Source organism: Lytechinus variegatus, chromosome 8 (genome assembly GCF_018143015.1).
Source record: "Lytechinus variegatus isolate NC3 chromosome 8, Lvar_3.0, whole genome shotgun sequence".
Classification (NCBI taxonomy): domain Eukaryota; kingdom Metazoa; phylum Echinodermata; class Echinoidea; order Temnopleuroida; family Toxopneustidae; genus Lytechinus; species Lytechinus variegatus.
Window position 1 is genome coordinate 23,436,232 of NC_054747.1, and position 27,923 is coordinate 23,464,154.

General features: G+C 36.7%; 1 protein-coding gene across 1 annotated transcript; it reads left to right on the forward strand.

The window, feature by feature from the left end:
- Positions 1-11,955: 11,955 nt before the first annotated feature.
- On the forward strand, positions 11,956-27,757 carry LOC121420194. Its single transcript, XM_041614744.1, has 10 exons — positions 11,956-12,071; positions 12,972-13,097; positions 14,744-14,872; positions 16,134-16,280; positions 19,408-19,485; positions 21,987-22,121; positions 22,622-22,696; positions 23,609-23,845; positions 25,590-25,665; positions 26,531-27,757. Exons 2-10 carry the CDS (start codon positions 13,058-13,060, stop codon positions 27,234-27,236), a joined length of 1,623 nt encoding a protein of 540 aa, XP_041470678.1. The 5' UTR covers positions 11,956-12,071; positions 12,972-13,057; the 3' UTR covers positions 27,237-27,757.
- The last annotated feature ends 166 nt before the right edge of the window (positions 27,758-27,923 follow it).

Sequence of the window (27,923 nt, forward strand, 5' to 3'; positions counted from 1 at the left end):
GGATGGATGGATGGATGGATAGATAGATAGATAGATGGATGTAGGTAGATAGGTAGGTAGATAGATAGATAGATAGGTAGGTATATAGATAGATAGGTGGATTGATAGATGGATAAATGAATGGATGGATTGATAGAGTAATGGATGGATAGAAAGAGATGGAAATAGGTAGGCAGATTGATAGACAAATAGATACAGTACTTTAAACGATAGACAAATGAAAAGATTTATAGATAGCTGGATAGGAGTTCTTAGCCTAGTCTACCTCCAGATGCCATTTTTGTAGAATATTCTAGAGGCATTTATATTTTTAGTACCGATAACGTTTTCACCTCTATTTGATTAGTTTCTAACTGAAGTATAATCATGTGATCAAATTGCAAACCCAATGTTTGCCACCATATATTTTTCTAACATAATCGTTTTATTTTAATATTTGATATGAAAAGAATAGTGCAGCATCATGTCTAGCATACTTGGAGTAAGACTTGTATCAGTATTATTTTGTGCTTTCATACATAATGTAAAGAACTGGTTACTGTCTTTATATGTAATGTAAAGTAAAAGTGTAGACTATGACCGAGATACAGGGCATGTTTTCCTTATTTTGCTGTGACCTGCTACCCCAAAACCAGCATAATTTCCCTAAATTATCTACGAGTGTTTCATCGGGTTTAAACAAGCACATCCTAAAGCTTTAAAATGATATATAACTTGTCAAAATTGATCAACACTAACACACACAATAACTTGATTTCAGGTAGAAAACAAATCAGTAAGAGCTTCAAAATATAAGGAGAAAACAAGGTGCAAAGATTGGGGTTCATATAAGCTCATCAACACTTTTAAGAAGTAAAAAAAAAAGTGGTGTCAAAGAATCTTGTATCTCATCTTTTATTTAACTTTACTTCCTAACATTTGGCAGTATAAAGAGTAAGGATCATTTCAGACAACATAATTTGATGCTTTTTAACATTTTGGAAACAGAATTACTAATTTGGTTATTACAGAGAACCTTCCCTGGGGACATAATATATTTGGTTTTGGGGTGACTGGCTACAATAAATAAAGAAAAGATTATATTGATTTGTGGTTTGGTCACTTTGGTGGGGATTTTTTACCTGATTGCTAAGAAAGCATGAATGCTTGTAAGCAAGCAACCAGAGGACCGATGGCTTAAGATCCTCTCCAAAGGACCTGGTAATGAGGATTAATACCTTACCAAAGGGCACTAGCACTAAGTGGAAATCAAACCCAGGTCACCGGAATACAAACCCCCCACTCTATCGACTGATAGACCCATATTTTGATTTATTGTCTAATCCAAACCATGGTCTTAATTTGAAGGCCAACTATAGGGACCCAAATGTGGCGTCTTAAACCAGGGTTCCATATCAGAAAACTTGTCATGATAGCAAATTTACAGTAACAGTTAAAAGCTACTGAAATCCTTTTATCCAATTGGCTGAAAAAATTTGTTAAAGAAATTGTGCATTTGTTATTATGCCAAGTGTTTATGAAACTGGACCGAGATGATCCAAAGTACCTTCAAATTTTACATTCAAGGCAATACAAAGCATTTGAAATTGGATTGTAATTTTCAAATGATAAAGATGATAGCTTTCTTCACCACTAAGTCTTTGGGAAATATCAGGTCCCCGGGAAGGATTTTTAAGTAAGCTACCCAGGGCCATGGGAAATGCAGTAAATTCACATGATGCAAACCATGTATGCAAATGTTTGATGCTTATGGGTTTCCATTATATAAACCCAGACTAACATGTAGACCATAATAACAGGCATTTATATAGAGCCATCTATCTAGAAATATTCTATTCCGAGGCGCGATGTTATCATTATTATTACCCCGGCTTAAGCTCGAGCTGCCTTTCAGGGCTCATGTATTCAAAGAATCAATCCTGCCAGGTAACCATTTACCTCCCCTGGGTTGAGTGCAGCACAATGTGGATAAATTTCTTGCTGAGAGCATCATGGCAGTGTCTAGGTTCAAAATATTGTCCCAGAAGTGTCAGTGTTTTGAATTATTAACTCACTTAATGTTAATGCTTTACATGATAAATTGTCAAAGAAAATTTTTTCAATACACATGATAAAACTGCAATTTATCTTGTATCTAGGAACTCATTTAAAGGAGAAGTTTTACCTCACTTCTTTGAGATAAGAAAATTCTATTTTTATACAATTTTTATCCTTTGGCTATTTACAGAGGACCTTCCTGGGCGATTATGGTATTTCACTAATACCTTGGTCACATTTGATCTACGGCAGCCGTATGGCGAGTCGACAACAGCCATTTTATTAATTTCAATTCAAACCTCCTATATGTAGTTGGTACAAAAAATGTTGCAATGGCTGTTTTCGACTGGCCGTATGGCCACCGTAGAGCAAATGTGACCATGGTATAAAAGACAAATTTGAGTCAAATTTGGAGAATTTTTTACAAAAATCCATCCAAGAAAAAGAGAACTTACTTTAGTTTTATTTGTGATGTCATAATGTGAGCAGCTGCACCATAGGGTATGTGATATGAAAAGCCCTAAATTCAACTTTTTAAAATGTTTTCTGGCTGAAAATATTTTAGTTCTAGTAGGAAGTATGAAAATGAATGGCCTGATGATATGATGCATGCACATGTGAAATTATCTTAATTTTTTTCAGCAAATTGCATGTTATGTCACTTACTATATTGATATATTGATAATATAATAATGTGTAATATAATATGATAGGCCTACAATATAATAAACTATCAACCAAATATTCCATATATTGATCATGATATAAATGTAATTGTACTTATCTCATAAAGCTGCATAAAACTACCAATAATATATATCCGAGAATAATTATGTTTATTTCTTACTGTGTATGACTGCCCCATAGGGCATGTGATATAAAAGCCATAAATTCAACTTTTTAAAATGTTTTCTGACTGAAAATATTTTAGTTCTAGTAGGAAGTAGGAATATAATGTGATGATACAATGCATGCACACGTGAAATTGTTTTGAATTTTCTCAGGAAATTGCATGTTTTGTCACTGAAAGGTCAAGTCCACCTCAGAAAACTATTGTTTTGAATCAAAAGAGAAAAATCAAGACAAGCATAATGCTGAAAATTTCATCAAAATCGGATGTATAATAAAAACAATTGAAATTTCACTTATTTTTTATAAAATAGTTACATGCGCAATTTAGTCACGTGCAAATGAGAGAATCGATGATGTTCCTCACTTTTTCTTTTGTTTTTATTGTTAGAATTTATTTCAATTTTTACAAATTTGACAATAAGGATCAACTTGACTGAACCATAAAATGTTAAACAATGGTAATACCACATGTTAAGGGAGAAATAAAACTTTCTTTCACAGGACAATGGGGAAAAAATAAGAATATTTAATATTATAAATAACAAAATACAAAATAAAATAGTGAGTGATGTCATCAGTAGTTCCCTGATTTGCATACAAACCAATATGTGCATGTCACTGCTTTGTAAAATTAAGCGAAACTTAAAAATGTCATAATTTTCTTATTTTACATTGATTCGATGAAATTTACACAGCATTATGCTGCTTGTTGGATTTTTCTCTTTTTATTCAAATTTACTTTTTGTTGGGGGTGGACTTGTCCTTTAATATTGACATGTCAATGATTTAATATACTATAACTTGTATGATACAATATAATAAACTATCAACCTAATATTCCACATTCAACTCATGTATTGGTCATTATATGAATGTAATTGTACTTATCTTATAAAGCTGCATATAACCATGGACCTATTACGAATGATATATATCCAAGAATGATATTTCATATTGTATAACGGTATATATGTACTTGTGTATGACAATAAGTGCATTAGTTTTATCGTCATTGTTATAAATATTCATTTTCATCAACATCAAATTCATCATTTAATAGTATTTAAATCCTATGAAAATTTAAGAGGTCTAAATAAAGATGCCACAAATCTATATCTTTTTAATGAATAAAAGTCACTTTTTAAAAGAATTACCTTTTTGTTTATCTTTGTAGTGATTTGTGTTCTGTCGCTACCGAAGATTCTTACAAAGTGTCCTTGTGTGAGTCTGTGCGTATGTGTGAAAAGGGTAGATCCGAACGTTTGTGCGTGTGTGTGTGCCAATTAAACAAAATACGTTTCAATACATCATTTGGTCAATTCTGAAGAATATTGAGGCCTAAGTGAATGCTTAAGTCCGGTCCGTAAGGGGGACCTTATTGAAACGACCCGACTCTATTTTATAGTTCATATGATACTAGTAAGGTTGTACACTACTTCTTCCAAAGTATTGTCGCTGAGATTGAATGAAGACGGAATGTAGATAATTGATACAGATGCATCCGGTCTTTCACCCCCCCCCCCCCCCAGCACATATTGATTTCCTCCACTAATTTTGACAACTCGAAAATCCTATATATCATGCAATGTAAATGGGTCATTCCGTGCCGTATCACCCCCCCCCACCAAGAAAAAAAATAATGATAATGAATAAAAGTTACCTCATTGCGACTTCAGTATGCTCATACTCATGGGCGGAAATCCCAGGAGGGGCGTTTCCCCCTACCAGAAATGGTAGGGGGACAAATGTCCCCCCTACTATTTTATATCTTTTATGATGGGGAGAAATACACGTATTTTGACCTCACATTTTAGGTGATAAACTTTTTTTCTGCTTGTCAAATTTTCCAGCCGCTGGTCCCCCCCACCCCCTACATTATTTTCGGAATGTCATGTCAAAATTTGTCAAAAATTAGAATGTCTGTTTTAAGATCATTTTTTCTGGCTCGCTCTGCTATCCCGCAGCTTTTTTTTTTTTTTGAAATGCTGCTCGATCATGTCTATTTTTTTTTTACAAATTAAAATTTTGAGCAAAAATAACAGTATTAATGACGTCGAAGATAATTTGTAAAGCGGCCTACTTGACCCGTGGGTCTTGTTATTACATCTGTGAATGGATATGATATCATTTTTAGGCGGCTATAGTTTAATTTATGGAAAAATATATTATTTGCTTCATTGATATTTAGAGCTAAGGCAATGAAAATAGTGCATTTTTCTTACAATTCAAGTGTAACGAATCTGTTTGCATTTCATTATAGCGTGTGTGTGTTTTTTTAATATAATCGGATAAATTGATTTTATAAATTATTTCTGTATTTTTTTTTCAAAACATAAATTATCGTACCGCACATTGAATTGGATGGGGGATGTTTGTCTTTAGGTAGAGATAAGCATAAAACAAGAAATGTTAGAAATGTTATGGAAGACCGAGACCAAGATATGCCTGTAATTTGATGGAAATAAACCAGAATGTCGGATGGCCATTTAAATGAAAATCACAAATCGATGTTCATTATGGTTCATAAAACGCTTAGAGTGGAAGGCAAACACTAACGCTTCACAATTTCCTCATTTTTGACAGCTTACATTTCAAGTTTCCAATTAAACAGAATGCGGATTAGTTTGAATGAGATATTGTTTGTCAAAAAGAAGACTAATTAAGGGTGAGTCGTAGATTGCAATATTCTTCGCCCAGTTCTCTGGATGATACATTGAGACTAACGTGTGATATTTCGGCGATTCTTCATATATTTGTTCGCTTAAATCTGGCTAAATTTTGGACCATTTCAGCCCATTCTCCGAAAGTAAAGGATATCATCAAATGAATGATACATCATGCCTTTCCCGTGCAGAATGAATATTGCCATCCTATTTCTTTTGTCTGTATCTGGAAGTAAGTATTTAAGATGATTGTCCATTTTTTATTTTGATATTTCTGCAGAATAATGCTCTACGTAAGTTCAGGGATTGGTTTAATATTATTATGCCGGTTGATCATTCTCAAAGTAATTGAATTTTCCAGTGTGTTTTCATTTAATTGTTATTTTATTCAACAATAATCATAATTGGATATTGCTGCATTATATTCCACAAAGGTTTAGGCCTAAATTATCGAAAGCTCGTCATTTCATAAAGTGTATTTTTGTCATCTTTAGACCACCACCACGCCCCCCCCCCCAAAAAAAAATAATAATAATAAATTGAGGGAATAACCAACAAAATGAATGTAATGCCATATAGGTTGTATACTATACCATTTGACGTAAAACCTCTGAGAATGTGGTGTTCCTTCATCGTAAAAAGAACACTATTCAATATTTATTGTATTTCATTTTAATTTCAGTTTCTCATCCAAGAATGATTTTTTAGGAATACTAATAAAATTCGTGAGGTGATCATTGCTGTAAAGAAAGAAATATATGGGCACATGTATGAAAATATGAAATGATCCTGTAATAGCATAAATAAGGAATGTGGAGACATGACGTCATCATCCCACCTTCTGAATATATTTGAGTGCCATATTCTGTTTCACAAAAATATTGCTAAACCTGAAAAGTCAACGTCTTTATTTCTATTTTGATAAGATTTTCAGCGTTTTGATACTAGTAGTTGAATTCTATTCTATTTTTTAATATCATTTTTAACCTAGAGTTTTGCTATCTTACACGACATGAAGAAAGGGGTGAAGATAATATCGCGATTTATTTCATACCTAATAGATACTGTAGAATCAGGATTTTGTTCCATTATGTCAACATTGGTGGTAGAGATAGAAGATGTCTTTACAATGCAAGGCGTCGATAAACCAGACTGCGAGCCGATAATCAATGGTAAGATTTATATTACATAATGACCTTGGCAGGTAATCATACTATTGCTTTTTTCCAAATGAAGATGCGCCTTGATATATTTTTTCGCAAGTGCCGCGGGCACGGGAGGGGGCTGGGTGGGCTACCGTCTACAAAAACTTAAAACTGACCATCTCATTGTGATTTTTTTTTTTTGCATGGCCAGCCCCCTCCTCCCACACTCTTGGATCAGGCCACCCACCACCCCCCCCCCTCCCCCTTTAAAACTATTCCGCGGCCCTTGTCTAGGATATAATTCATCTTATATACATCATAATGCAAACACAACGAAAGAAATACGTACAGAGGATGATGTTGCTGGATTCCCTCATTCGCATACCCATGCACTTCGATTTGTGTGTGTGTGTATGTATGGTGTGTGTGTGTGTGTGAATTGAGAAAGAATCTAACATGTCACAATTTTCCAATTCTCATTCGACTCAGATGAAAATTTTCTTCATCAAGCTTCTTTCAAAATTAGTTTTCCCTTTCTAGTTATATCGTGTTTTGATGGATGGAGTCATAAACAATTATCAATGATATGTTGTTTGTCTGCTAAGGTTTTGGGGTTCCAAAAAAGGAGTTCTTCATGTATGTTTCAGAGGAGCTAAACGTGCATTGATTTTTTCAATAAGATGCAAAAATATATATAATTTTGTTTTTGCGTCATTTCACAGACCTGTGTCGCCAATCTTACCACATCAATTACTCAAGTATCATGGAAGACCTTTGCCGCGATGGTAATCTCAACAATATTTGCTTTTAATTTTGAATCGTCTCGTGTTCCTGGTAGGCGTATTTGGTTATGATGCATGTTTGTGCGTATATTACTTATCTCCTATTTGGACATTAATTTTTGCTTTCATCGTCATTGTGTCAATGATATTATTATAGTCATCATTATACTGTCATCATTATTCTCATCATTATCATTATTGCGTCACAATTTCGTATATCAGCAGTACCATGGCCGTACGCATGATTTTTTTTTTTCGGGGGAGGGCAAGTCTCACAACCTTTGCTCACAACAATGAGACGCTTTTGCATTTTATAACGTGAAAATAAAAGATCCGTGCAGCTTTGGGTGAATTTTGTGAAAATTTTCAGTAAGCAAATAAAGTTATCATTTTTTCGGAGGGATAGGCGGAGTAGGAGTAGGCCTATGCTCATAATGATCGTCAACAACAAAATTAGACATTAATGCTAAATATCACTATAACATTCATCTATCTCTCTCATTCTCTCTCGCTTCTCTCTCTCCCTCTTTCTCTCTGAAGTCACATATAACACGACGAACATCAAATTTAAATCAGATATGTTTCTCTTCATCTCTTGGAACATAACGTTTGACGGGCCGGTAGCACCGTTTGTTTGCTCCTGCAATGTTTCCCTACTTCAGCATACTTGGGAGTTGAAAGGTAAGGCATATTATACGATTTATGATCAAGCTAAAAAAATTATAGAATGATTGTTGTTCCATTTACAATATCAGATTGTCTCCTATGCAGAGGGAAGTTTCTTGAAACTGAGAAAGATAGACCTACTCTGTAAAATTATTCACCTTGGAGTCAGTTATGGCCAGAGCTTAAAGAATATCTCAGACCAATGCTGGTGTTTAATGATAATTTTATACACTCTGTTCACTGAGACGTTACGCAAGGGGAGTCGAAAAAGGGCAAAATCGGCAATTGGGCAAGTTTCATCCTAATGAAGTTACAATAAACCCTTGCATAGTTTGTGCTAATTTCTCCCGAAAATATTAGCGAATATTGCAAGATATAAGCGTTGGAAACTTGGAAATACAAGTATTCCAATAAAAATTCGTTATTCGTTTTCCTTGATTGAAGTATTATATCAAAAAAGAGAATGATGTAGAATTTGTGCTTGTCGTTCTCATTTATTAGCAGGCGTTTTTGTATCTTTTATTCAATGGTACGCACCATATAATGTGAGCTTTGCAGTTATGTGTCATTTAGCAATTATATTAGTAACAGGGGCGGCGCGGAACTTTGAAAAGTACGTTTCGTGGTCCCTGAATAAACTTTTGATAATTATTTTAGACATCTAGAATTATCAGTTTCATATTTTCTTGGGTGAAGTCCATTATCGATTATCACTGAGCAATTTGCCTCATAGAGAGTTTAAAGGTTAATGAGATAAGAACCAACTTTGATGTCTTGATTATTCATATATTCTTTTGAATTGTGTTTTTCATTTACATCCACCAGGCGCGTACGCAGGATTTTTGAAAGGGGGGGGGGGTTCGAGCTGATTTTTTTTTTTAATCTCCCGCCCAGTCTCTAAAAAGTGATGAGCGGGGGGGGGGGAGGTGATGATTTTTTTTCTTTTTTTTCAGCGCTGCAAATAAGACAATAACATTTAAGTGGGGATGGGGTATGTAACAGTGCGGTCATGACCCGCGAGCGAGCAGAAATGTTCTCGTTTTTGCGTTGAAAACATAACCTTTTTGTCAATAGTTTGTTGGTATCATAGTCGATGCTACATGTCCTTCGGATCGTAGCACTCATGATATGGCCTTGATCAGAACACTAGAAACTTGAGAAATGTCATGAATAATTACGAGCGAGCGGAGCGAGCGAGCCGAAATGTTTGCGTTTTTCCGTCAAAACATACAATTCTTCTCAATAGCTTGTTGGTAATGATTACATATTAGTTGATGATACATGTCCTTCTGCTCGTAAGTCTCATGATATGGCCTTGATCAAGAGACTAGAAACTTAAGAAATTTCATAAATGATTACGAGCGAGCGGAGTGAGCGAGCCGAAATTTTCGCGTTTTCCTGTCAAAACATACATTTCTTGTCAATAGTTTGTTAATCAAGTATTAGTCGATGCTACATGTCCTTCTATTCGTAACACTCATAATACGGCCTTGAACAGGAGACTAGATACTTCTGGAATTTCATAAATTATTACGAGCGAGCGGAGCGAGCTAACCGACATTTTAGCGTTTTCCGTCATTTTGGTTTTCATATTGGTAAAACATATTTTGTAAGAAAACGTATGTCTTTGTCTTGGTTCACTTGTATTCATGGGTGTCGATCGGTATTCTTGGTTGGGGGGATGATTGACACAAATGTTCTTGTGGATGGGGATATTTCAACATTACCCCCACTAAAATCACAAGTTAGGACATTTGGGAGTGGTTGATATGCATGGTGTTCTTGGAAATTCCTTAATTGTTGTAGTGTACTATACTTGTATATTTTTTTTAAAATTCAATTTGTGTTACGAACCATTTTTCAGATGGGGGGGGGGGGGTTGTGAATCAACGTTCCAAAGGCGCTCGATCACAATATATATATATATATATATATAACTCATGAGAAAGAGACACATATCTCACCTTCACCAACAATGCGAGCGCGAAGCGCGAGCTAAATTTTTTAAGTATGTCATGAAAACAGGAAAAATGTACCTGTTTAGGTTTGTTTGTAGTAACTCATGAGGAGGGTCGATACATGTATCTCACTAGAGAGCGAGCTGAAATTTCTTTATATTCTGACCTGAAAGCTTGATATTCTAAGCATTTTTTGTACCAATGATTAAGATGGGTATCTAGAAGAACAATAGATGCGAGCTGAAAATTTTGATATTTTGATCTGTAAAAAAAGGACACTTTAATGGAAGATATATATCCAACAAAAGATTATTGCAAAATCAAAGTTCTTTTGAGGTTTAGAATTGAAAACGGGACATTATGTTCACCTATATAATCATGAAAAGCATGGGTTTTTGGTACATGATGTATATTCCATTCTGAAAAGCAGACATTTTGAGCACGATCTTAAATCAAAATCGAGTTGGCATCTCAATCTCGCTTGCTGATTTCAGTGTAGCATTACAATCTTATTTTATTTTTTACTTTTTGCACATGCGGAATTATTGGGGGGGCAAAACGATATGTTTGCCCCTCAATATTTTCATTGGTGGGGCGATAGCCCCCTGCCCGCCCCCCACCCAGGATCGACGCCTCTGTGTATACAACTTCTCTCTTAAATCTAACCTGACTGGCAATATCTTTATTCTTCTTAATGCATGATGATAAAATGCAGATTCGGACCAATTAAGACTAGCACAAATTACAACCTGTGTGGCTTCTCGTGCGCCATCGGGCTAACCGTCATTCCTTTATTTATCTTGCCACCCTTTTACTCCCGTTATTTTCCCACCTTTTGAGTTAATGATTTATTTAAATTAATTTATTCACCACTGGTGGGATGGAACACCCTATCAAAAAAAGTTGATTTTCGTTGGGGTCCTTTTATGTCATGTGTTAAAAAATATCAGATACATAAACATTTCATTCTTTTTCATCTTGAACCTCCACCCATCTGTTTAATAGTCCTGAAAAAGAATGTTTTTATTTAATAACAATATACACAAATTGCGAGGGAAACAAACTGATTGATGGCATACTATAATCATCATGATCAAACTTTTCATTTTTTCATCATCATTATTATAATTTTTCTACCCTAAATTATTGGGGGGGATGATAATACAGGCCATCCCCCCACTTGAAATATTGGGGGGAATATATCCCCCCGTGATCGACACCCATGCTTGTATTCATAAGTATACATCATGATAATCATGTATGGCCTTGTTAATGGCGATACCGTGATCATGTCGGCGACATGCGGAAATAAAAGATATAATAAAATGGAGCGAGCGAAGCGAGCGGAAATTTTTTCTGTGTTTTTCGTCGGAAACATGAGATTCTGTCCTTACAATTTCTTGCGTCATACATTATTATGTAGGGGTACCGTGCGTCTACCAGACCGACCTCTGGGGAGACAAGCAAAAAAAAAAAAAAAAGGAAACGAAAAGGGGGGGGGGGTTTGAACCCCCTAACCCCCCCCCCCTTGCGTACGCGCCTGACATCCACAAAAAATAACAATGCGTCCACGAACGACTGATATTTCATGCATTATGCATTCAAAGTAGAAATGCGGCATATACCTTCATAAAGTGTTCATTGGTGTGCTATTCTAGTCACCTGGTCTTTTCCATTTCTTCATCCTGCTATGTAAGGCATGTTTACGCAATATCTTGCTTTGAAATCTGCCTATCATGATGAAAGAAATGAAAGGGCATTTGACCAAAACTGTCCATGAAGTAACTACGAACTGGTCTATTGAAAAAAGGGAAAACAAGCACACATTCTTTATAACGAGACATATATTTAATCCTGATACCAATACAGATATATGTGGTTTTGATACCAAAGTGATCGCGAATTTAAGCCTACTGGAGTCGAATTCCCAATGTTCCATTTTGTTCAAGGAGCAGTATTGCACAGAAGGTACGTCGTCATTTTTGCTATCTTTCCATAATTGTGTGTTTTGAATAAGTTTTGTTTGGTATGCACGTGAGGAGGCAGAATTTGGACAGTAGCGTTTTGCAAGATCAATGTGCTGGGCCGTGACGCTTGCAAGATCACAGCTGCGACGTGAGATTAAATTGAGCTGTGTCATTGTCATTTAAACTAGGTTAAATATTTCATTGGATGTGTGATGATATTGAAGGATGTACTATCTGTTTGCAAGAAGTAGTTATGTGCATCTAGATAAAATAAAATTGAAGTTTCATCCCATTAAAAAAAATGTTGATAAATTACGTTAGGATGTCGATGAACGCACAATTCATTTTTAGAAAGGTTTGGAAAGGAGACCATGAAGTGCAAGTGTAACCTTGGTAACTGTCTATTGTTTGAATAATCTGGGATTATGGTTACTCTAATTCCTCTCACTCGATGAGTTTTCGGATGCACGTATCATGTGCAAAATCATTATTTGTAACATGTGCAAACAACAATTAACAAAACTTCGTTTTGTTGAACCTTGTATCATTTTAATCTAGGCCTATATGCCTATATAATTTCATTATCGTGATTATGAACTTATATATTTCTTTTTTTCTTTATATTTTATGAATTTATTATATTATTATCATTAGCATTATTATTATCATTTTGATCACCATCATTATTTTTATTATCATTATTATTGCTATTATCATCATCATTAATATCTTATTAATGTACGTATTATTCTATTTATTCATGAATGTATCTATTATACATCACTACTTATGATATGTATTTACTACACATGTATCTATATAGGCCTATCTCTTTGATTTAATACATTAGTGACAGCTCGTTCCACGCTAAAATTGCGCACCTTCTGTAATTCTCTTACAGCCAATCAATCGATTAGTCTACAAGCATGCCTCAGTGCACCTTGTTTAAATGGAGGTACCTGCTCATTAGTCGACATAAATACTTTCATGTGTGCTTGTCCGGCTGGTTTCACCGGATCATCCTGCGGTGAGCATAATTTCCCTCATTCACATTATACGATCATTCAAGATCATCTTAGATTGATTAGTATACGACCTTTCTGGTGGAGACGTCGCGACGACGCGTCGGTGGCTATACGGGCAACAATTTTTAAAGAAAATATGTGTGACTCCGCTCTTAATGAAGTCGTAGAGTCGTATACCCTATGATGATCACAGATCTTTACGAAAATCGTATCAATGTATCAAATATAGTATCACTCTTTGGAGATCGAACCATTCACACGATACGATACCCCTACCACCATCGTAGACCGAATCAATGTAAACGGGGCAACTGTTGTGTTGGCTCAGTTAACAGAACGTCCACCTCACAACCTAGGGTAGGGGGTGAAACCCCGGCTGCCTCAGAGCAAAAGACGGTAGTTGCTGTGGTTAATTGTCAATTCTTCTATTGCCAACTCGTCCACTCACCATATTATGGTCTACCTTTATTTACCTTTATTTAGTTTTATGCCATTTCGTCGAACAACATTTCGTCTAACAACCAATTTGGTCTAACCATCATTTTGTCTAATTACCAGCTCGTCTTTGACCATTTCGTCTCATAACGATTTAGTCGTCTAATATCCGATATATTTTCATTCATTTCGCCCAATTAACAATAGTCTAGTGTTGATGCCATGTTTTATGTACCTTTGCTCATGTAAGCAAGCCTATAATTCTTTGTTTTTAATGTTAATGCAAATTCACGTATTCAGTTTTATTGAATGATTGCTTTTTGTTTGCAATCAATGATGTATGTCTTTGTAATTTTACTTTTTATTTACCCTCAACCTGCCTTGAACCAGTATAGGATCATGGACCTGGTTTTGCTCGTTACTTTTTCATTGTTTCACTTTATATTTGTATACTGGTTTTCTTTTACCAGGATAACCCCCTCAGTTTCGTATACTGATTTACAAGAGGGCCCTAGAAATGATTAACGACATAAAAACATACATATATTCCTATCAATGTTAAAAGTAAAAACTAAAAATAGTTTTGTCACAAAGGAGAGTAGAAGGAAAGCAGATGATTAAAAAAATAGACAAGTTTTAATGACAGATACGCTCAATTGTTTTGTTGCAAAGATGCGCTTAAGCATATCTTTCACTGTGGTTTTGCAAGGTCAAAGGAATTAACGAAGAGTGATTGCAAATTTTAATTTACACATTGCAATAATTATGGGGATATTTTACCTTTTGTTCTACTATGCATTCACTCCACAGTCCTTACACTCTTTCTTTGCTTAACTTGGGATTAAATTATACACTACGATATTCATTTCGAGTTTGCATTAACGTTTAACACATTCTAACATTGGGGAGTTTTCAATATTGGGTAGACGCTTTCTAGAATGTTCAGAATCTATTGTCTTGGAAAACGTCTTATTTCCAATGTTTCGTCAGCTCCGTATATTAAGACGATTTGATGTCCGGGCTCACCAATTTTCGACAATGCCCTCCAATCTGTTCATTGTGGTTTGAAAGGCATTTTTTCATAGATTTTCACCGAGTTAAAATTAGTCTGCGTAGTGGTTGCAAAAGCTCGCTAATTTCAAAGGCAGACGAAAATATAGATTATAACTAATAATTTATTTACGTGTCCCGATTTTCTCCATTAAAAATGTAGAAATCAACGTTGCAACACGTGGAATTTCACATCGTACAACTACTGAGGAACCATTAACTACATCTTGGCCAGATATCATAGTGTCCTCAGCTGTAGCGTCGACTTTAAAGTCAGTCAAGACGTCAGCAGGTTCGTAGCATCAATATTTAAAACAAAATGGATAGAGCTCCTTGCATGCTGCCACACACACGATCTTGGAGCTACAGGAAAAGTACTCCATGACGCAACAGTGCGTCCCAGAAAAAGGAAACTGGGACTTTCATGTCTTTCTTCTTGAAAGGCAAAAATTATGATATTTAATTTGCATAATCATAAAATTCAACTATTCTTCTTTATTTTGATACCTGATATGTGACAAACACTTCACGCATTAATGAGCAAAGCGAGTTTGAAATTTTAGTGTCAAATCAGAATGCGCCGTAATATTGGTTCGAGACACGACGAATGTGCTTAGTCGACGATTGGCTCATTAGCGTTTCTTTTGTATTCTTTGTTAAGATTCTCTCACTGATCCCAGAAATGAGAGTGGATTCAGATTCACACGTGAGTTTCTGCCCAAATCGCCTTTGATATGCCTCGGTATTTATTGTTTGTAATCTGTCATGCGTGAACGATTTGCTAAGCTGTTGATTTCAAATGAGCGATGAGATTCCACTCTTGCCAAAAGTATCAAATTTTATAGTAAAAACGTATTCAATAACTGTGAAATTTGTCTCTGAGAACGGGTTTCCTTTTTTGTGGGACGCTCTGTATAGGACAATACGCTGTTATCTGTCTGTGATACCTATACGAAATAATAAACATACGTACATGCAAGAGAAAAAAAAGTGTGGAACTCGGTGTGCGCGCTTGACCATTTGGAATAAGTGTTCCGATGTCCTAAGGAGCGCGTAGTTGCTTTATCCGGTTTTTTTTTATATCAGTGGTTCATAAACCATTATTTTTCAAATCTGAAAACAAAAAAAATTGGGGTGGGGTACTACTGTTTACTCTCGAAAATGTTTGCTTGCGATAGATTAATTTGCTTTATTTCAATAACCATTCAAGAACTGAAATACATGCCTATGACTTTTAGATTTGGAAAAAGAAGAAGTTGCATGCTGGGTTTTTCTTCAGTAATTTGACTGGATTGTTGCCCAATTGAGATTATTTTTAGTTTTCACTCATTTCAGTCGGCCACTTCTGGGCAAAATTATTGGATATAATTATTAAGCAAAAGAGGGTCCCATGTGTATAAGCGACAATATCCCACGTTTAACTTAATTTAGCCGTGAAGAGATGGGCGTTTGTCTTTCTTAAATCAAACTGCAATCAAGCTGTATACATTTCTGCGACAAAAACAGACGAATTAGCATTAAGTATCCAATGTTTATCCATGTTTCCAACTAAGCTGTAGACATTGTCAACCAGACAAGAGGAATACTAACTACAACTGAGACGACTGAGCAAGCATTATCCACTCATGGCCAAGATACCGAATTGTCTTCAATTTCAATGTCGACAATAGAATCTACAGTGGTGTCAACTGAAATACAAGGTATGTAGATAAAAAAATATCCCCCTGATTTCGACATCAAGTTTGACGTTTTTATGATCATGGACTAGAACACGAAGAGCCTGACGTGAAATATCATGGAAATACTTACAGCAGAGTATAAAATTGATTTAAAAAAAATGAACAGCGTCGACTTTAAAGTCAGTCAAGACGTCAGCAGGTTCGTAGCATCAATATTTAAAACAAAATGGATAGAGCTCCTTGCATGCTGCCACACACACGATCTTGGAGCTACAGGAAAAGTACTCCATGACGCAACAGTGCGTCCCAGAAAAAGGGAACTGGGACTTTCATGTCTTTCTTCTTGAAAGGCAAAAATTATGATATTTGATTTGCATAATCATAAAATTCAACTATTCTTCTTTATTTTGATACCTGATATGTGACAAACACTTCACGCATTAATGAGCAAAGCGAGTTTGAAATTTTAGTGTCAAATCAGAATGCGCCGTAATATTGGTTCGAGACACGACGAATGTGCTTAGTCGACGATTGGCTCATTAGCGTTTCTTTTGTATTCTTTGTTAAGATTCTCTCACTGATCCCAGAAATGAGAGTGGATTCAGATTCACACGTGAGTTTCTGCCCAAATCGCCTTTGATATGCCTCGGTATTTATTGTTTGTAATCTGTCATGCGTGAACGATTTGCTAAGCTGTTGATTTCAAATGAGCGATGAGATTCCACTCTTGCCAAAAGTATCAAATTTTATAGTAAAAACGTATTCAATAACTGTGAAATTTGTCTCTGAGAACGGGTTTCCTTTTTTGTGGGACGCTCTGTATAGGACAATACGCTGTTTTCTGTCTGTGATACCTATAAGCATACGTGCATGCAAGAGAAAAAAAGTGTGGAACTTTGTGCGCGCTTGACCATTTGGAATATAATTTAGTGTTTCGATGTTCTTAAAGGAGCGCGTAGTTGCTTTATCCGTTTTTTTTTTATCAGTGGTTCATAAGCCATTATTTTTTCAAATCTGATAACAAAATTTTTTGGGGTGGTGTACTACTGTTTACTCTCGGAAATGTTTGCTTGCGATAGATTAATTTGCTTTATTTCAATAACCATTCAAGATCTGAAATACATTCCTATGACTTTTAGATTTGAAAAAAGAAGGAAGTTGCATGCTGGGTTTTTCTTCCGTAATATGACTGGATTATTGCCCAATGGAGATTATTTTTAGCTTTCACTCATTTCAGTCGGCCACTTCTGGGCAAAATTCTTGGATATAAATTAAGCAAAAGAGGGTCCCATGTGTATAAGCAACAATATCCCACGTTTAACTTAATTTAGCCGTGAAGAGATGGGCGTTTGTCTTTCTTAAATCAAACTGCAATCAAGCTGTATACATTTCTGCGACAAAAACAGACGAATTAGCATTAAGTATCCAATGTTTATCCATGTTTCCAACTAAGCTGTAGACATTGTCAACCAGACAAGAGGAATACTAACTACAACTGAGACGACTGAGCAAGCATTATCCACTCATGGCCAAGATACCGAATTGTCTTCAATTTCAATGTCGACAATAGAATCTACAGTGGTGTCAACTGAAATACAAGGTATGTAGATAAAAAAATATCCCCCTGATTTCGGCCTCAAGTTTGACGTTTTTATGATCATGGACTAGAACACACAGAAACTGACGTGAAATATCATGGAAATACTAACAGCAGAGTATAAAATTGATAAAACAAATAGACAGCACCTTCTAAATGACAACGCATAAAAGTCGTATTTGTATTACACAATATTATTTATGTATTAAAATGACACGAAGGCACCAATATGTTATTAAAATTTAACAATATCACAAGATTGCAATTCACTCAAATACAATCGCTTTATACATTAGGGGATTTTTGATCTATGTAACTGCCCTTTCACACGGTAAAAAAAAATCGCAATTTCAATGATGATTCCAGTGAAAAATAAGGCTAATGACGATTTTTTTTAGCACGTGTGAAACCAAACTAGACTCGCGAACGATAATCACAATCACGAATTCAAATTTTACTCCGGAGGTGAATTCCTGCTAACGGTCCGATGATTCTAAAGACGATCATTACAATGATGATTCAAGATTCACGTGTGAAAAGGTCCTGAGGAATGTTGTCATCATGTATGCATCGTGTTCATTTGCTGTTATCATCGTACAATGGATTAGTCTACGATGTTTGGTGCTGGCATCGTGGGTACCTGCAGGATACGATTTTTACACTCACATATTTACGGTCATCTTACGATTTATTGCAAGATTTATTTATTCAGAGGCCGTACTGAGATAGTATAAGATATCCCTGCGCTGATGCCTCTATTATGATTACCCGTACAATGCATGTAGTGCTACACCACACCATTGCACAAATGGTACAATGCCCATTATGTTGTACAATGTCTCTGCGTCGATTGTACGATGATGCTGCGATGATCATACGATGACGCTACGATGTATTTCAGGGCTACTTTTTACGAATTTGAAAAGTGTGTATAATTCCACTTTATCAAAATCATCGACATGACCCGACTGGAAAGATCAGTGAACCACAGTGTGTGCCACAGTGTGTTCACAGTGTGGAACACAGTGTGAAATCACCTTCACACTGTTAAATTTGAGCTTTTCAACAGTGTGAATCACATATTCGCATATAGTCGACCCTGATAACACGCTGTGAACAGTCACAGTGTCGAGGTGTCCACAGTGTGAACATATCTTCACACTATCTATTGAATTTTAGTATTTTACCAGTGTGAATGATATTTGATATCACTGGAGGATCCAGGGGGGGGGTACAGCCGGCCCGTCCCCCCCCCTTGAGAGGCACAATTTTTTTCTTTTTCCTTGGGAAAATGTACCCCCCTTGGAAAATCCTGGATCCGCCCCTGTTTAATATAGTCCACTATGTGACCACACTGTGATCACACTGTGTGGCACACACGAACTGAAATTGTACTATTGTCGTACGGATCACCCTAAAGATATCGTACGTACGATTAGTAGCATACAAATCACCCCACAGACATCCTGCGATGACCGTATAGTTATGAACGTGGCAATAATTATCGTTTAATTCCATTTTCTTGTATTTTTGCTCAAAATAATCATTCAGATATTAATGAGAAGACGAATGCCATCACTTCAGCTCCAGATAACACAACTTCGGAAGACATTTCCCGTATATGCCAACGTACGTATACACTTACAGAATATATCTTGCATTTTCTAATCTTAGAAAAAAATGTTTGTGAAACAAAAATAATGAAAATGGAAAAAAGATAACTTCCTCTGCATGACAACAGTAATGCTAGTTAGTTTGAAGAGCATAAAATTGATGCGGTACTTGTAACTCTACTCTCATGAATCAACGCATAATGATGTTGAAGACAACAGGGGAGCGTTCCCACAAGTTGTCAGATCTGACAACTTTCCTTGATTTTGATTGGCTGAGGGAAGCCGTGGCTATGGTAACTGTCGGATAAAACAGGAACTGCCCGACAAAGCGGCCGACATGTCCTTTTAGGCAACGCTCCTCCAGGTACCCATCTTACGAGTTACAATGAATCGTTCTGATCAACCTCTTCTAATTTATATCGATCATTGACATCAATTTTCTTAAAGGTAATTTACATAATATCCCTTGTAAACACGAAGAAGCACACCGAACTTTCTATAAACGATGATTGTATGAGTATACATCATGATCTAGAAAACTTGAGGATACTGGCTTTCCATAGTTGTAGTTGATCTGGGGGCGTTTCATCAATATTTTTTGTCCGACAAGTTGTCAGATCTGACAACTTTCCTGGATTCTGATTGGTTGAGAAGCACTGTTGCTCTAGTAACTGTCGGATAAAAGGGGACTTGTCGGATAAAACGTCTGACAAGTCCTTTCATGAAACGCTCCCCAGATCAATCGAAACTCTTTGTAAGACCGGGCCCAGGTATGCCATTTTCCCAAGTTTTGGTAGGCTGAAAACGAAATGATAACACTATTTTTAGTTAATGGACACATCATTAGTTTGGGAAGCATATCTCTATGCTAATAAATATAAGGCTGAAAAGGTTGCAGTCCCACTGATCAGTTTCAATTTACATCACCCAATTACCAAAACTTGGAAAAAATGGAATCCTATAATGGACCTTTCATCTTCTAAATTTATTAATTCAGTCGTGTACGTGTCAGTGGCACACGTAAAAATAGAAAATGAAGAGTTGCTCTTTCTCATTCTAGTAATTACAACATGCAAAGATTATATTAGCCGTCTAAATTTGTAACATTATTTTGATACACTCTAAAATAAATATTGGGTAAAAATGCTCCATTAGGGTAATTATGTGTCCAACCAACATTTGGCATTTCTTTTGGGCATCTTTATTTATCTTATGTTATTTATTTTGGCCATTCTAAAGTAATTACTGCTTATTGTTTTAACCTTACTGGACAATATGCTTCCCGCATTGGGTAAAATACTGCCCTAAATTGGTTGGACACATTATTACCCTCGTGCTGGTTAAAATTTTACCCAATTTTTGTTTTACAGTGTATGCACTAAAGATGATAAGACAGGGTGTCGTTTCATAAAGCTAGATCCGTATCTTAAGTTAGGAATGACTTTTAAACGCACTACAGATGTTAAATGTGTATCCGGGGGGGGGGGGGGTGGACTTACATTGATCAATGCGTAGATATAATTCGCGACCAAAAGAACGGTAAAAAAGGATGTCTTTTTCAAGATAGGGCACGTTACGTACGTAACTTAATAAGGGTGTCAAAACACTAAAATAATGGAAAAGGGGTATCTATTTCACTAGGAAAACTACGTGTTTAGGGCCAATTAATTTTCGAGGGGTATAAAAAAATAAAATGTTTTACATAAAGGATATACTTATTGCCCGAGCAGTCAACAATACGCATGTTAAGAGTACGATTTTGCGCGAGGTGTGAGAGGTGGGGCCATACGACCGACGTCCGTGACATAACAATTAAATATCGCTGTACTTGTTTAGGTTCAATTCAGGGAATACTTGCCAAGAGAATCGTTTTGTTTTCAATACTTGTTAAGGGTAGGGTTTCACACGCCAATACTTGTTAAAGGGTGCATTTTCAGAATATGGAAAATACTTGTTTAGGGTGCTTTTAGATGGTAACCACTCGCAATGGAAGTGCCCCCCCCCTCCCGATGTGTATATTCCTATATAGCTGCCTTGCACCTAAAGAGAAGTTCCAGTCATGCGCAATTAATGACGTTGCGCCGCGAAAAAAAAGGTCATGTATAACTATACGAACAGTTTTAAGAAACACCCACCAAGGGCATGCTGCATAACACTTTTTACCTGAGCGTTCTGGTAAAAACTGAAAAATAAAGTGAGTCTGATTTCTGCCATTGACTTTAAAACAGAGCAAAAACTCCGATACAAACCTGAGTTTTCCCAGGTAAAAAGTTTTATGCAACGGGCCCCAGGCGTGCAATATAGACCTCATTTATGTGATGTCACAATCTCATAGCGCCCTCCCTCAGAGGCTCTGCATGCGTAAATGGACATGTCAGAGATGCAATAGCTGCACATACCTTAACGCACGCAAAGCAATAGAACTGACCTCTAAGATGGCGATGCGATGACGACAACACGTTAGGGTTTCTGCATGCAAATTGATAATTACCTGCATGATATTTTTGTCTTTATCAGGCATTCAACCCATGTCATGTCATTACAATCAATGTCCGACTGGGCAGGATGGAAGAATCGAATGTAAAATACATAGCAACTCAACATTCAATTGCACATGTAGACCTGGATACATCGGTGTCAACTGCTCTTGCGGTATGTATAGTGTGCTTGCTGTTGTTGTTGGCTCAAGTATTTTGATTAATTTAATATAATTATCCGAATACGCATGATAGGGCTCCATAGAGTATGAGCCAATCTGAACTCTTCATATCATTTAACCAATGATTATTATATGTGTGTAATAATCGTCTACAAAAACGTGAAATGACATAAAATTGTGAACTTATTCATACTCAGCCCTCCCCCCACACCAACCCCGCCGCCCCCCCCCCCCCCCTCAGTGTCTACACTTCCAAAGTCGTTCCGCAGCCTGATATGAATTTGATGTTCTTATGTTGAGGATCTATAATAATCTTGTATTCTTGTATAAACTGATTTAAGTTTGCTGTCATGCTAAAATAGAGATGTGATCAAAATCAATCGATTAATCAATAACTCAACCTTTGTTTTTTACAGCAAACAAGAATATAGTCATCATCAACACAGTAGATTTAGTACTATTACCACTACCCTTTCCATAATTCCTTTAACAGAAATTGACGAATGTGGGAGCAGCCCCTGCGGGGAAGGACAGATCTGTATTGACACAGAGAATGCCTACTTCTGCGGTATCAACCTGAATTATATGGTCTTTTCGCAACTGTAACAGGGACAGATTCTAGAACATAGAAAATCTCTTGAAAATGCCCGTCATATCACAATGGAGAAGTGAGAGGTTTTTTTTCAAAAAAATGGTGAACCAGGACAAGAGATCGTCCTACGATTCAAAGCTGACAAAAATTCGCAAACATGTCTTTTGTCAAGATCCAGTCACGGACGACACTGCTGTTTTGATTCACCGATTTTCGACAAAGACCCTTTTGCCATGAAGGACATTTGACAATAGATTCTCTACGTTCCAGAAAGTGTCTACGTAGTAGTTGCAAAAACTCCCTATTTTCATTTATTGATATAATCTTGAAAAAGATTGCTTTAATTGTAAAAAAAAATTATGCCAACTTGAACTTGTTATTTTGGGAACAGCTTGCTTAGTTCAGTAAGAAAGTAACTTTATTTCTGTGTTGACAGAAGAGTCTTTCAACACGCAGCAAATAGATGCCCTCTTTAGTAACTCTGTTAACTATAATTCCCGAGTTGAACATACGCTTTGTTATATTTAATGTATGTAGGTACTTGCTGTAAATATTTTTATATTGTTTAAATTTGTTTCATGAACTCTTGTCTTATACACAAGCGATTGAAACTAAAGATTCCTGACAAAATGCCCTAACAATAAACAATAAAGGGAAAGTAAAGAATGCGTTTTGTGTAACAAATCAGTGGATAATTTGTACTCCCTCACCTTCTCTTCTCCCTCTCAAACTTTCTTCTCTCCCATATCTATCTTTCTCTCTCTCTCTCTTTCTCCTCGTCACTCTCCTCTTTTCCTTTGTCTCTCCCCCTCTCTCCATCGCCCTCTCTTCCCATATCTATCCATTTTTCACTTATCTATATTATTATGATAATAATTGCCCGGCCAGTTCCTACAGCCACTTCCGGTACAGCCAACAAATCATCAACATCTGCTTCCAGTACAACAAAACACTCAACTCCCACATCTACTGCTTCTGGTACAGCCCCTTCTACGTCATCCTCCACATCTGCTTCTACCAGTACAGCCATTCAGTCATCTTCTCCATCAGCTGCTGATCGTACAGACGCACCTTATACCCACTCTCCAAATGCAGACTCCGCACCAGGGGTAATGAGAGATATATGTAAGCTCACAAACCTTTAAACTCACTCCAAGCACACCCTATCCTGCTAGGGCCTGGGGCTTGTCTCCCCAAGTCGGTAGGATGTAAAGGCATCTCGCCTCCGTAAAAGATCGAAAATTCATCGAGGTTGGTTTTTTTTTCCTTCAACGGGACTGACGTATCTCATACTCCAATACGGGCCTTAGATTGGAGCTATAATTTTCCTTATTCCTTTCTCTATTGAGAGTCCCTGCTAAAGTATATGTCCTGCAAAGTCACATGGATTATTGAGACATAGATCCTCATATTGACAATAAATCCAAGTCCATAATAATCATAAGAAGAAGACTTCCCCCTACAAATCGCCTTTAAAGCAGCGCTTATCAATCTATATGAATCCCGGGGGGGGGCACTTCCATTTACGAGTGGATACCATGCGCCGGACCATGCGCGACCTTGGGGTCTGGAAAAGCACCCTAAACACGTATTTTCCATATCCTGAAAATGCACCCCGTAACAGGTATTGGAGTGTGAAACCCTACCCTTAACAAGTATTGGGAACAAAACGATACTCTTGCCAAGTATTCCTTGAAATGAAACCCCTAAACAAGGACAGGAATATTTCTTTGTTATTTCACGGGTCTTTCCGTCGTTGGTTTTACCTTAATTTACACATAATTTGGTGAAGCTCCTTGGTACGACCCAACCTTCCACACCTCGTGCAAATCGGACTCTAAACACGTATTTTTGGGGCAAAAATGACATCCTTTGTAAAACATTTCAATTTTGTTTCATCATCCCCGCAAATTTGACTATAAACACGTAACTTTCCTAGCGAAATAGATTCCCTTTTTTCATTATTTTGGTGTTTTTGACACCCTTATCACGTTACGTACGTACACTGTTAAAAAAAACCTGATTTTACAGAAAAAAGAAAGAAGATTTTGCATAAAGCAATAACAGAATCATTCTGTAAATTCATAAAACAGGAATTATTCTGCAACTTAACAGAACAGTTCTGTTAAAAAAAAAGAAAAAGGGTGTTTTATTAAAGGAAATTTGTAAGGTTCCATACACCAAATACCAATTTCCTGTAAGATTACGCAATCTGGTAAGATTACAGGTGTTCTCGAGACTCTGCTGCAGGAACTTCTTTTATTTTAAGGATAAATTTTCTAACAGTGTAACGTGCCCTATCGTGAAAAAGACATCCATTTTACGTGTTTTTTTGGTCGAGCATGGTATCCACTCGTCAATGTAAGTGCCCCCCCCCCCGGGTATGAATCATAATTTTGTAACCATAAAATAAAACAAATTAATCATAGGCGTAAATATTCATATCTGAATGGTAAGCGCCTTAAAACCCAAGATTACAACAGCAACATGATTAGGCAGGGTTTCACAAAAAACTATTCAATATTGTTATTGCCTTTAATCATGAGTATCAGTCAGTAATAATCGAGCAAGGTGGCTCAGTCAGTGGTAGAGGGTCTGCCTCACGAACGGGAGGTCGTGGGTTCAATCCTCGGCCGAGTCATACAAACGACTTGTAAAAATTGGACCTTCTGCCTTCTTCAGCATTTAGATTTGAGGAGGGTAATAATATATTATGTTATGCAGGGCCCGCTGGTAGAGCAGTTTCCTAACTGAAGTTGCTACCCTGGATAAAATAATTAATACTATTTTTTATCATTATTAATAATTCAGTTAGCAGTGTGACCATGGCGATCTACTTAGTCCTTTTCATTTCTTTGTTTTATTCCAGTGATCGCCCTCGGAGTCATCCTGTTTGCAGCCTGCATCCCACTGGCTCTTGTTCTTCGTAGGTACTACAAAGCAAAGTAAGAATAACTGTGTCTTCTATTGACAAATTTTTACTTACAAGCTCAGCTTCAGGATCCCTTCACACAAAGGTTAGCGATTAATCAATCAATTTGAAAGAGCAATTCTGATTGCTTCCTATTCAGTCCACCGAGTACAACGTGCATGTAACAACGATCTTGATAGGCTACTTCATTTAGCGATTGATCGCTAACCTTTGTGTTACGGGACCTGGTATTATCTCAAAAAGTGCACATGACGTAGGATTCCCCTCTTTTAAAGACGAAAATATCGTAAATAAGCAGCTCACAACATGTGTACTATTCCCAGAAAATAAAAACCGTTAATTTCTGCTTGACATTTCATTATTTAAAAGGGGAATTAATATTGGGAACAGAAGTCCAGAAAAGTTTGCAAAGGAAGGTTTTTAATCTTCAAGAAGAGAATGTGAAACTGGCGGGAAAGGAACTGGAAAGACCGAAGAAGATAAATAATTCTGAGTTGGGCTGGGGTTTTTTCGGAGCACTTGGTATTGCACTTGCAAGTTTAGTAAGTGAGGACTCCGCCGTGATAATTCGGTTTGGATTTGAAATAAGACTGAAACAGGAAGTACAATAAGCAAGGTTAACATACGATCAAAGACAAACGGATACGACAGGAAAGGTAGAAAATAATATGGACGAGGAGACGAAGAAATTGTTAAACCAGTATGCCAAGGATAACTTCAAGGATGGACTTATCATAACTTTTGATAAGAAGTCCATGTTCACATTGGCAAAATGACGCAAGATATTTTCTTCTTGTTCTTCTTGTTGTTCTTCTTCGTTTTGGATTATTGTGTGAATATAATCATACTCCTATATTCCCTTTCTTTCATTTGTCAAGGAACAAGTTACGAGCATCAAGACGCGCTTACCAAACTGAACACGAGCTCGTGGAGAGAATGTCTTCGTCGCATTTTACGAACCCAGCTTCCAGATCTGAGAAGGGAGTACCTGTGAAACTCCACGGTGGAGGAACTGCCCCTCCCCCTATCAGCCCGCGTCCTATCATATCATTGCCTGCAGGAACTGGACCCGAAAACGATATCTATGCAGAATATGTCTATATAGATGGTCCTAGAGCAAACCGCCCATCCTTCGGGAATCGTTCTGCTGCTGGCAAGGGACCAACCGGAAGTTCCGATTACGGAGAATACATTTACGTTGTAGATGCATTCGGCAATGGCGGAAATGGAATCGGCGGTGGTCCTCCTGTACCGAAGGCAGTTGGTCCGCTTCCATCTGCCCCACCACCAACCGCAGGGGAATACATCTACTTTGACCAATCCTTGTCCGCTGGTGTTACAGCGAACCCTGGTCAGTTCGTGGAAGAACCAACGAAGCCTGTGCCACCCGTAGCAAGCGTCCGACCGCTTCCTCTCGAGCCACCGTCATTGGATCTTGATACCATAGGCAAGGGGAATGAAAACGTGTATGAAGAATTACCGGAAGGTGGCCAAGGTGATCTGTCAGAGCCAAAGTTGGTTGATGACACTGACATCGAACTCGACAATGACTTGTACTTAAAACCTCAAAACACTGTTAATTAATTTACAGCTTATCCTGAATATTTAAATTTGGAAATTTCTTCTTTTACCAGATTTTAATATTAAACGATCCACCCGATTAGGAAATCTAAACATTCTTCGTTTTCCAGAAGCACATACAAATGTAATTTATTACATTTGAATGGACGGTCCTTCCTTGATATGTGAAATCTTAATGCTCTTCGTTATAATTACTTACTAGAAACACATACAAATGTAATTTATTATATTTCAATTGACGGCCCATCCTGATAATAGGGCATAATGGTTTTCGTCATAATTGCTTACTAGAAACACGTAGAAACAAATTAAATGTAAATTCTGATCTGTCCTAGACAATACAAAATCTGAATTCTCTTGACTAGATATACATACAAACTTGTGACTAAAGCCCATCCTCGTTAATAAGAAACATAAATCTTCTTCGCTATAATTACATACTAGATGTACAAGTACACACAAATGTAATTTAATTTGACATGACATGTTTGATGGAATGTACGGCCGCTCCAAGGTACTAGGAACTCGTCAAAAAAATTTTTTTGGGGGGTTCGTTGTAAATGCCTACTACAAATACATACAAATGTAATTTATTGTTAATGTAATATGTAGTCCTTTCCAGATGTTAATGATTCCAATTTATCATCGTAATTATTACTTTCTAACTTCCTAGAAGCATATATGTATAAA